The sequence below is a fragment of the Meles meles genome, chromosome 7, assembly GCF_922984935.1.
Source record: "Meles meles chromosome 7, mMelMel3.1 paternal haplotype, whole genome shotgun sequence".
In the NCBI taxonomy this organism is placed as follows: Eukaryota; Metazoa; Chordata; class Mammalia; order Carnivora; family Mustelidae; genus Meles; species Meles meles.
In genome coordinates, this window is record NC_060072.1 from 94,235,002 (window position 1) to 94,246,990 (window position 11,989).

Below are 11,989 nucleotides of genomic sequence, written 5' to 3' on the forward strand. Positions count from 1 at the left end.
TACACTACAAAGGTATAGTAATCAAAATAGTACAGTACTGGCACAAAAACAGACACATACATCAATAGAACAGACTACAGACCCAAGAAATAAACCTATGATCATATTGTCACTTAATCTATGAAAATGATTTAAGAAAATGCAATGGGGAAAGAACAGTATTTTCAATAAAAAGGCTAGTAAAACTGAAGAGTTACATATAAAAGAATGAAACCTGCTACTTTCCAACCCAGTGTACTCAAATTAAAAAATAAATAAATAAAAATAATCTCAATGAATTAAAAAAACTAAATGTGAGATCTCGAACCATAAATAATCCTAGAAAAAAGTCACAGGCAGTAACTTCTCTGACAGGGACTATAGGAACAATTTTCTAGATATGTTCCCTTAGGCAATGGTGACAAAAACGAAAATGAACTACTGGGACTACAGCAAAACAAAACGTTGTTGCATAACAAATGAAACCATCAACAAAATAATAAGTCTACCTACTGAATGGGAGAAGATATTTGCAAACAATATATCTGATAAGGATTTAATTCCAAAATATATAAAGAACTTATGCTACTCAACACCAAACAATAATCAATCTGGTTTTAAAATGAGCAGATGACCTGAATACACAAGACGTATAGATGGCCAATAGACACTTGACAAGATGCTCAAAATCATGAATCAATAAGGAAATACAAATCAAAACCACAGTGAGATGTTACATTCCACCAGTTTAGCATGGCTAAAACCAAAATGACAAAAAATAACACATGTTGGGAAAATGTGGAGAAAAAGGACACTACATATGCTGTTTGGAAGAATGTAAATTATTACACCCACCGTAGAAAACACTGTGGAGGTTCCTCAGAAAATTAAGAATACAAATACCTTAGGAGGAGGGAGGAGTCAAGATGGCGGAGAAGTAGCAGGCTGAGACTACATCAGGTAGCAGGAGATCAGCTCGATAGCCTATCTAAACATTGCAAACACCTACAAATCCAACGGGAGATAGAAGAGAAGAAGAACAGCAATTCTAGAAACAGAAAATCAACCACTTTCTGAAAGGTAGGACTGGCAGAGAAGTGAATCTAAAATAACAGGAAGATAGACTGCGGGGAGAGGGACCGGCTTCCAGCAAGTGACAGAGCAACAGAGCACAAAATCAGGACTTTTAAAAGTCTGTTCCACTGAGGGACATTGCTCCAGAAGCTAAACCGGGGTGAAGCCCACGCAGGGCCAGCATGGCCCCAGATCCCGCAGGGTCATAGAAGGATCAGGGGTGAGGGAGTGTCGCAGAGCTTGCAGGTGTTAGAAGGGAGAAGCCAGCTATAGAGACAGAGACAAAGTTCTCAGCTCAGGTTTACCTTGAACTGGTCGCGGGCTGGGTGAGCTCCGAGCGCGGCTGGAGGCTGGGGATACAGGAGTGATTGGGTGCTGTCCTTTGGGGACGCACTGAGGAGTGGGGCCCCGGGCTCTCGGCTCCTCCGGAGCAGAGACTAGGAGGCCGCCATTTTCATTCCCGTCTTCCAGAACTCTACGGAAAGCGTTTAGGGAACAGAAGCTATCGAAAGCGAACCCGAGTGGATTACTTAGTCCGGCCCCCGGTAAGGGCGGTGCAATAACGCCTCTGGCAAAGACACTTGAGAGTCACTACAACAGGCCCCCTCCCCAGAAGATCAACAAAATATCCAGCCAGGACGAAGTTCTTCTATCAAGGAAAGCAGGTTCAATACCTAAGACAGCAGCGGAATTCCAGAGGAGGAGAAAGCAAAGCACGGAACTCATGGCTTTCTCCCCATGATTCTTTAGTCTTGTGGTTAATTCAATTTTTTTTCAATTTTTTTTCTTTTCTTTCTTTTTTCTTCTTCTGCTAAATATTTTAAAATTTTTACCCTTTTCTTTTTTAACGTTTTTTGACTACTTTATCTAAAATATATATTTTTCTTTCTTTTTTATATTTTTTATTTGTTTTATTTTTTAAATTTTTTTCTTTCTTTTTCTGAACCTCTTTTTATCCCCTTTCTCCCTCCCACAATTTGGGATCTCTTCTGATTTGGTTACAGCGCATTTTTCTGGGGTCTTTGCCACCCTTTTAGTATTTTATTTGATCCTTCATATCCTCTTCTCTGGACGAAATTACAAGGCAGAAAAAAATCACCACAAAGAAAAGAATAAGAGGCAGTACCATAGGTTAGAGACCTAATCAACACAGACATTGGTAATATGTCAGATCAAGAATTCAGAATGACGATTCTGAACATTCTAGCCAGGCTCAAAAAAGGCATGGAAGATATTAGAGAAACCCTCTCTGGAGATATTAAAGCCCTAAATCTAAAACTAAAACTAATTTAAAACTAATTTTAAACTAATTTAAAACTAATTTTAGAACTAAAATCTAAGCAATTTGAAATAAAAAAAGCTATTAATGAGGTGCAATCAAAAATGGAGGCTCTCACTGCTAGGATAAATGAGGCAGAAGAAAGAATTAGTGATATAAAAGACCAAATGACAGAGAATAAAGAAGCCGAGCAAAAGAGGGACAAACCAGCTACTGGACCATGAGGGGAGAATTCCAGAGATAAGTGACACCATAAGAAGAAACAACATTAGAATGAATGGGAATCCAGAAGAAGAAGAAAGGGAGAGAGGAACAGAAGGTCTATTGGAGAGAATTATTGGAAAGAATTTCCCTAAAATGGCAAAGGGAACAAGCATCAATATCCCGGAGGTGCAGAAAACCCTGGTCAAAGTCAACAAGAATAGGTCCACACCCCATCACCTAATAGTAAAATTTACAAGTCTTAGTGACAAAGAGAAAATTCTGAAAGCAGCCTGGGAAAATAAGTCTGTAACATACAATGGTAAAAATATTAGATTGGCAGCAGACTTATCCACAGAGACCTGGCAGGCCAGAAAGAGCTGGCATGATACATTCAGAGCACTAAACGAGAAAAACATGCAGCCAAGAATACTCTATCCAGCTAGGCTATCATTGAAAATAGAAGGAGAGATCAAAAGCTTCCAGGACAAACAAAAACTGAAAGAATTTGCAAACACCAAACCAGCTCTACAGGAAATATTGAAAGGGGTCCTCTAAGCAAAGAGAGAGCCGAAAAGTAGTAGATCAGAAAGGTACAGAGACAATATACAGTAACAGTCACCTTACAGGCTAATAATGGCACTAAATTCATATCTCTCAATAATTACCCTGAACGTTAATGGGCTAAATGCCCCAATCAAAAGACACAGGGTATCAGAATGGATAAAAAAACAAAACCCATCTATTGCATTTTCTTTCTTCCCCTTCGTTCCACCACCCTCTTCCTGTGTAAGCTAGAGAAAGTGGGGCCTCAAGCCTAGTATAGCTTTCGTTATGGCCCGCAGTGATGCTGACGTGCAAAAGCAGATTAAGCATATGATGGCTTTTATTGAACAAGAAGCCAATGGAAAAGCAGAGGAAATTGATGTGAAGCCTGAGGAAGAGTTCAACATTGAGAAAGGTCATCTTGTGCAAACCCAAAGACTGAAGATTATGGAAAACTATGAGAAGAAAGAAAAGCAGATTGAGCAGCAGAAGAAGATTCAGATGTCTAATTTGATGAATCAAGCAAGGCTCAAAGTCCTCGGAGCCAGAGATGACCTTATTACAGACTTATTAAATGAAGCAAAACAGAGACTCAGCAAAGTGGTAAAAGATACAACCAGGTACCAAGTGCTCCTGGATGGACTGGTCCTCCAGTGTTTGTACCAATTGTTGGAGCCCCGAATGATTGTTCTTTGCAGGAAGCAGGATTTCCCTCTGGTAAAGGCTCTAGGACAGAAAGTGATTCCAATGTATAAAATTGCCACCAAAAAAGAATTTGATGTCCAAATTGATCAGGAGGCCTACCTGCCTGATGAAATAGCTGGTGAAGTTGAGATCTATAATGGGGATCATAAAATAAAAGTTTCCAATACCCTAGAAAGCCTGATGGATTTCATAGCCCAGCAGATGATGCCAGAAGTACGGGGTGCCTTATTTGGTGCACATGCCAACAGGAAGTTTTTGGAGTAAACCTTTGGGCAAGGTGGAGTTCATCCACTGCTTTCCTGTCATGTGGAAGTTTCCGATATTAGAAGAAACAAGATATCTGTGTGGCTTCCTCTTCACTGTTCTACTATACTGTATTTTATCAGTGGATCCTCCCTGTAGCTAATGCCCTTGGCCTAACTGTTAACATGAGAGAAAGTTCCACTTACTATGATCAGGAAACCTCCTCCTTAGCTTATCTAAAAGCATGACTTTTATTTGTTTTTGTAGCAGGAAGGTGAGGGTATCAGATGGTGGTTACTGGAGCTTCACAGAATCTCTGCTCTTCTCTTGTCTTCTGCTGTCAGTTCTCAAGCCTAGAGGGTGAGGTGTGTGGTGTTCTCTGACATTCAGTCTCTTCTCTTTAGGCTGCAGATGTGTGGGGGACATGCATTCCTGCCAGCAATAGTAGCTTCACTGTTAACCTGTTTGGGCCTAGAAGTACTCCTCATCTGTAAATGTGACTTAAAATCTGAGCCATGAGTAGATATTATTTATTAAAACAAAATGTTTACATGGAAAAACAAACAAACAAACAAACAAAAAAATACCCATCAATATGTTGCCTACAAGAAACTCATTTTAGACGCGAAGACACATCCAGATTTAAAGTGAGGGGGTGGAAAACAATTTACCATGCTAATGGACATCAGAAGAAAGCTGGGGTGGCAATCCTTATATCAGATCAATTAGATTTTAAGCCAAAGAGTTTAATAAGAGATGAGGAAGGACACTATATCATACTCAAAGGGTCTGTCCAACAAGATCTAACAATTTTAAATATCTATGCCCCTAATGTGAGAGCAGCCAACTATATCAACCAATTAATAACAAAATCAAAGAAAAACATCAATAATAATACAATAAGAGTAGGGGACTTTAACACTCCCCTCACTGAAATGGACAGGTCATCCAAGCAAAAGATCAACAAGGAAATAAAGGCCTTAAATGACACACTGGACCAGATGGACATCACAGATATATTCAGAACATTTCATCCCAAAGCAACAGAATACACATTCTTCTCTAGTGCACATGGAACATTCTCCAGAATAGATCACATCCTGGGTCACAAATCAGGTCTCAACCGGTTTCAAAAGATTAGGATCATTCCCTGCATATTTTCAGAACATAATGCTCTGAAGCTAGAACTCAATCACAAGAGGAAAGCTGGAAAGAACACAAATACATGGAGACTAAACAGAATCCTTCTAAAGAATGAATGGGTCAACCAGGAAATTAAAGAAGAATTGAAAAAATTCATGGAAACAAATGATAATGAAAACACAATGGTTCAAAATCTGTGAGACACAGCAAAGGTATTCCTGAGAGGAAAATATATAGCGGTACAAACCTTTCTCAAGAAACAAGAAAGTTCTCAAGTACACAACCTAAACCTACACCTAAAGGAGCTGGAGAAAGAACAAGAAAGAAACCCTAAACCCAGCAGGAGAAGAGAAATCATAAAGATCAGAGCAGAAATCAATGAAATAGAGACCAAAACAACAATAGAAAAAAATCAATGAAACTAGGAGCTCGTTCTTTGAAAGAATCAATAAGATTGATAAAGCCCTGGCCAGACTCATCAAAAAGAAAAGAGAAAGGACCCAAATAAATAAAATCATGAATGAAAGAGGAGAGATCACAACTAACATCAAAGAAATACAGACAATTATAAGAACATACTATGAGCAACTCTACACCAACAAATTTGACAATCTGGAAGAAATGGATGCATTCCTAGAGACATATAAACTACCACAACTGTACCAGGAAGATATAAAAAGGCTGAACAGGCACATAACCAGTAAGGAGATTGAAACAGTCATCAAAAATCTCCAAACAAACAAAAGCCCAGGGCCAGACGGCTTTGCAGGGGAATTCTACCAGACATTTAAAGAAAAACTCATTTCTATTCTCCTGAAACTGTTCCAAAAAATAGAGATGGAAGAAAAACTTCCAATCTCATTTTATGAGACCAGCATCACCTTGATCACAAAACCAGACAAGGATCCCACCAAAAAAGAGAACTACAGACCAATATCCTTGATGAACACAGATGCAAAAATTCTCGACAAAATACTAGCCAATAGGATTCAACAGTACCTTAAAAGGATTATTCACCACGATCAAGTGGGAATTATTCCAGGGCTACAAGATTGGTTCACCATCCGCAAATCAATCAATGTGATAGAAAACATTAATAAAAGAAAGAACAAGAATCATATGATACTCTCAATAGATGCTGAAAAAGCATTTGAAAAAGTACAGCAACGCTTCCTGATCAAAACTCTTCAAAGTGTAAGGATAGAGGGCACATACCTCAAAATTATCAAAGCCATCTATGAAAAACCCACCGCAAATATCATTCTCAATGGAGAAAAACTGAAAGCTTTTCCGTTAAGGTCAGGAACACGACAGGGATGTCCATTATCACCACTGGTATTCAACATAGTACTAGAAGTCCTAGCCTCAGCAATCAGACAACAAAAAGAAATTAAAGGCATCCAAATTGGCAAAGAAGAAGTCAATCTATCACTCTTTGCAGATGATATGATACTATTTGTGGAAAACCCAAAAGACTCCACTCCAAAACTGCTAGAACTTGTACAAGAATTCAGTAAAGTGTCAGGATATAAAATCAATGCACAGAAATCAGTTGCATTTCTGTACACCAACAACAAGACAGAAGAAAGTGAAATTAAGGAGTCAATCCCATTTACAATTGCACCCAAAACTATAAGATACCTAGGAATAAACCTAACCAAAGAGTCTAAGAATCTATATGCAGAAAACTATAAAGTACTCATGAAAGAAATTGAGGAAGACACAAAAAAATGGAAAAATGTTCTATGCTCCTGGATTGGAAGAAGAAATATTGTGAAAATGTCTATTGTACCTAAAGCAATCTACACATTTAATGCAATCCCTATCAAAATACCATCCATTTTTTTTTCAAAGAACTGGAACAAATAATCCTAAAATTTATATTGAACCAGAAAAGACCTTGAATAGCCAAAGGAATATTGAAAAAGAAAGCCCAAGTTGGTGGCATCACAATTCCGGACTTCAAGCTCTAGTACAAAGCTGTCATCATGAAGACAGCATGGTACTGGCACAAAAACAGACACATAGATCAATGGAACAGAATAGAGAGCCCAGAAATAGACCCTCAACTCTAGGTCAACTAATCTTCGACAAAGCAGGAAAGTATGTCCAGTGGAAAATAGACAGCCTCTTCAATAAATGGTGCAGGGAAAATTGGACAGCCACATGCAAAAAAATGAAATTGGACCACTTCCTTACACCACACATGAAAATAGACTCCAAATGGATGAAGGACCTCAATGTGAGAAAGGAATCCATCAAAATCCTTGAGGAGAACACAGGCAGCAACCTCTTCGACCCAGCCGCAGCAACATCTTCCTAGGAACATCAGCAAAGGCTAGGGAAGCAAGGGCAAAAATGAACTATTGGGATTTCATCAAGATCAAAATCTTTTTGGGGTGCCTGGGTGGCTCAGTGGGTTAAGCCGCTGCCTTTGGCTCAGGTCATGATCTCAGGGTCCTGGGATTGAGTCCCGCATTGGGCTCTCTGCTCAGCAGCGAGCCTGCTTCCTTCTCTCTCTTTCTGCCTGCCTCTCTGTCTACTTCTGATCTCTCTCTGTCAAATAAATAAATAAAATTTTAAAAAAAAGATCAAAAGCTTTTGCACAGCAAAGGAAACAGTTACAAAACCAAAAGACAACTGACAGATTGGGAGAAGATATTTGCAAACGACATATCAGATAAAGGGCTAGTGTCCAAAATCTATAAGGAACTTAGCAAACTCAACACCCAAAGAACAAACAATCCAATCAAGAAATGGGCAGAGGACATGAACAGACATTTCTGCAAAGAAGACATCCAGATGGCCAACAGACACATGAAAAAGTGCTCCACGTCACTCGGCATCAGGAAAATACAAATCAAACCCACAATGAGATATCACCTCACCCCAGTCAGAATGGCTAAAATTAACAAGTCAGGAAATGACAGATGCTGGCGAGGATGCGGAGAAAGGGCAACCCTCCTACACTGTTGGTGGCAATGCAAGCTGGTGCTACCCCTCTGGAAAACAGCATGGAGGTTCCTCAAAATGTTGAAAATAGAACTACCCTATGACCCAGCAATTGCACTACTGGGTATTTACCCTAAAGATCCAAACGTAGTGATCCGAAAGGGCACGTGTACCCGAATGTTTATAGCAGCAATGTCTACAATAACCAAACTATGGAAAGAACCTAGGTGTCCATCAACAGACGAATGGATAAAGAAGAGGTGCTATATATACACAATGGAATACAATGCAGCCATCAAAAGAAATGAAATCTTGCCATTTGCGACGACGTGGATGGAACTAGAGGGTATCATGCTTAGTGAAATATCAATCGGAGAAAGACAACTATCATATGATCTCCCTGATATGAGGACGTGGAGATGCAACATGTGGGGTTAGGGGGATAGGAGAAGAATAAATGAAACAAGATGGGATTGGGAGGGAGACAAACCATAAATGACTCTTAATCTCACAAAACAAACTGGGGGTTGCTGGTGGGAGGTGGGATTGGGAGAGGGGGAGGGGGTTATGGACATTGGGGAGGGTATGTGCTATGTTGAGGGCTGTGAAGTGTGCAAACCTGGCGATTCACAGACCTGTACCCCTGGGGATAAAAATACATTATATGTTTACTAAAAAAAAAGAAAAAAAAAGGATGAATACCCAACTTTTGTAGCAACATGGACTGGACTGGAAGTGATTATGCTGAGTGAAATAGGTCAAGCAGAGAGAGTCAAGTATCATATGGTTTCACTTATTTGTGGAGCATAACAAAGAACATGGAGGACATTGGGAGATGGAGAGGAGAAGGGAAATCAGAAGGGAGGTGAACCATAAGAGACTATGGACTCTGGAAAACAACCTGAGGATTTTGAAGGGGCGGGGGTGGGAGTTTGGGGGAACCAGGTGGTGGGTAATAGGGAGGGCACGTATTGCATGGAGCACTGGGTGTTTTGCAAAAACAATGAATACTGTTACACTGAAAAAATAAATAAATTAATTAATTAATTAAAAAAAAAGAAATACCTTAGGAGCCAATGGTTTTATTATTGGATATTTTCTATCCTCCTAAAAACCCACCTATTTGAATAATATACACATCCATATGCTTGCTGACAGTATTTTACATTTTTACAATAACCAAGACATGAAGGCAACGCAAGTGTCTGACAATAGATGAATGGATAGGGAAGAGGTGATATATCTATATCCATATCTATACACACATATATGTACATATGTATATGTGTACATATGTATATATATATATATATATATATATATTAGTGTGTGTAAGCATATGCAATACATGTAATGAAAAAATACACAGCCATAAAAAAGGGTGAGATCCTGCCATTTGAGGCAATGTGGATAGACATAGATGGTATTATAAGTGCAATAACTCAGATTGAGAAAGACAAATACCATATGATTCTCATCATAAGTGACTTATTTTTAAAAATTTATAAAGAAATAATAATCATAATCAGGTATTTAAATATGGAGAATAAACTGATGGTTGTGAGAAGAGAGGTGGGGGGTGGTAAAAGGGGTGAAAGGGAGAGGGAGATACTGACTTTCAGTTATGGAATGAATAAGTCATGGGAGTAAAACACACAGAAGGAATACAATCAATGATATTATAAAACCAGTGTAAGGGGACAGAGGGTAACTAAATTTGTGGCAAACATAGCATAATGTAGAAACTTGTCAAATCACTAAGTGTATACCTGAAACTAACATAACATTGTGTGTCAACTATATTCACATTTTTTTATAAAGTAATAACTTAAAAAAGAAAGCATAGAATTTGTTGAGCACAGAGCAGGCATTCTTCAAGGGAATAATGAGATCCAAAATTAGTTATGTAGGGTGTGGATATAATAAAGCAGGTTGGGGCTGAGAGTTGAAAGGATAAGGGATTTCTGGAGAGGCCTTTAGGTCTGGCAGTGGATTTAATCGTGAATGGTTTTTGGAAGAAGATGGGCAATAGCCTAACACTGATGTCTGAAAATGTTTTGCTTTTTTTTGTTTGTTTGTTTGTTTGTTTTTAACAAATCTGGTAACTGTTTGGACATTATTATTTCAGAGCTCTATTTTCATTTTAAGGTTAGTAATAAAAGTACACAACAAAAATAAATTGCAACCTTCCCATTTAGATCAGGAACACAACAAGGATGCCCACTCTCACCACTCTTGTTCAACATAGTATTAGAAGTCCTAGCAACAGCAATCAGACAACAAAGAGAAATAAAAGATATCCAAATTGGCAAGGAAGAAATCAAACTCTCTCTCTTTGCAGATGACATGATTCTTTATATGGAAAACCCAAAAGACTCCACCCCCAAACTACTAGAACTCATACAGCAATTCAGTAATGTGGCAGGATACAAAGTCAATGTACAGAAATCAGTGGCTTTCTTATACACTAACAATGAAAATACTGAAAGGGAAATTAGAGAATCAATTCCATTTACTATAGCACCAAGAACCAGAAGATACCTGGGAATCAACCTAACCAAAGAGGTAAAGGACCTGTACTTGAGGAACTATAGAACACTCATGAAAGAAATTGAAGAAGACACAAAAAGATGGAAGACCATTCCATGCTATTGGATTGGAAGAATAAACATTGTAAAATGAAGTGCTACTTCAGTGAAAGGCATGAGTGATAAGAAAGTGAAGCAACCTTGTTGCTGGTAGGGAGAAATTTTTATTGATCTGGATAGATCAATACAAGCACAATATTCCTTAAGCCAAAGCCTAATCTAGAGCAAGGCCCTGATCCTCTTCAATTCTATGAAGACTGAGAGAGGTGAAGAAGCTACAGAAAAAAAAAAATCTGAAGCAAGCACACATCATGAGGTTTAAGGAAAGAAGCCATCTACGTAACACAAAATACAGGATAAGCAGGATCAATGTAGTAGCTGAAGTGAGTTATCCAGAAGATCTAGCTAAAGTCATTAATGAAGGTGACTACACTAAACCATACACTCAATGCTAATGAAAAAGACTTATAGTGGATGAAGATGCATCTAGGACTTATAGATAAAGAGTAGCTAATGCCTTGCTTCAAAACTTCAAAGGCTAGGCTGATACTCTTGTTAAGGCTATTGCAGATTGTGGTTCTAAATTGAAGCCAATGTTCATTGACCATTCTGAAAGTTCTAGGCCTCTTAAAAATTATGCTTAATGTATTCTTCCTGTGCTTCATACGTGGAATAACAAGACCTGAATGAAAGTACTTTGTTTACAAACAAACATGGCTTATGAATATTTTAAGCTCACTGTTGAGACTTACTCTTCAGTAAAAGATTCCTTTCAAAATATTGTTGTTCATTGACAAGCACCTGACCATTCCAGAGCTCTAATGGAGATGTACAACACAATTAATATTGTTTTCATGACTGTTAACACCACCATTCAGCAGTATGTGGATTAAGGGATAATTCTCGCTTTCAAGTCTTATAACCTTAGAACTACATTTGATAAAGCTAGAGATGCTATGGATAATGATTTCTCTGATGGATCTGGGAAAAGTAAATTGAAAATTTTCTCATAAGGATTTACCACTCTAGATGTCACTAAGAACATTTTTTGATTCATAGGAAGGGGTCAAAAAGAGTCAATATGAACAGGAGTTTGGAAGAAGTTGATTGCAATATATAATATTTATAAATTTTATCAGTTGTTCTGTGTAGAAATAATTGAACATCAGACTTCGGTCAAAATCATTTATATTATACAAATGTTAGTGAACCTTGGAAGAAATTCAAGGTGTGATTTATTTATGTCTGTGTTTGGGGGTCTTCCCATCCTTTAAACCAT

The 11,989-nt window shown here is 38.2% G+C and overlaps 1 protein-coding gene across 1 annotated transcript; it reads left to right on the forward strand.

The window, feature by feature from the left end:
* The first annotated feature begins 3,367 nt into the window (after window positions 1-3,367).
* Window positions 3,368-4,284, forward strand: LOC123946683 (V-type proton ATPase subunit E 1-like). The gene has a single exon (XM_046012327.1). The coding sequence runs from the start codon at window positions 3,368-3,370 to the stop codon at window positions 4,046-4,048; it is 681 nt and encodes a 226-aa protein (XP_045868283.1). The 3' UTR covers window positions 4,049-4,284.
* Window positions 4,285-11,989: the final 7,705 nt, after the last annotated feature.

What these genes read in the sequence shown, in the direction of transcription:
- LOC123946683 (XM_046012327.1), top strand. Translation starts at nt 3,368, where the DNA reads ATGGCCCGCAGTGATGCTGACGTGCAAAAGCAGATTAAGCATATGATG.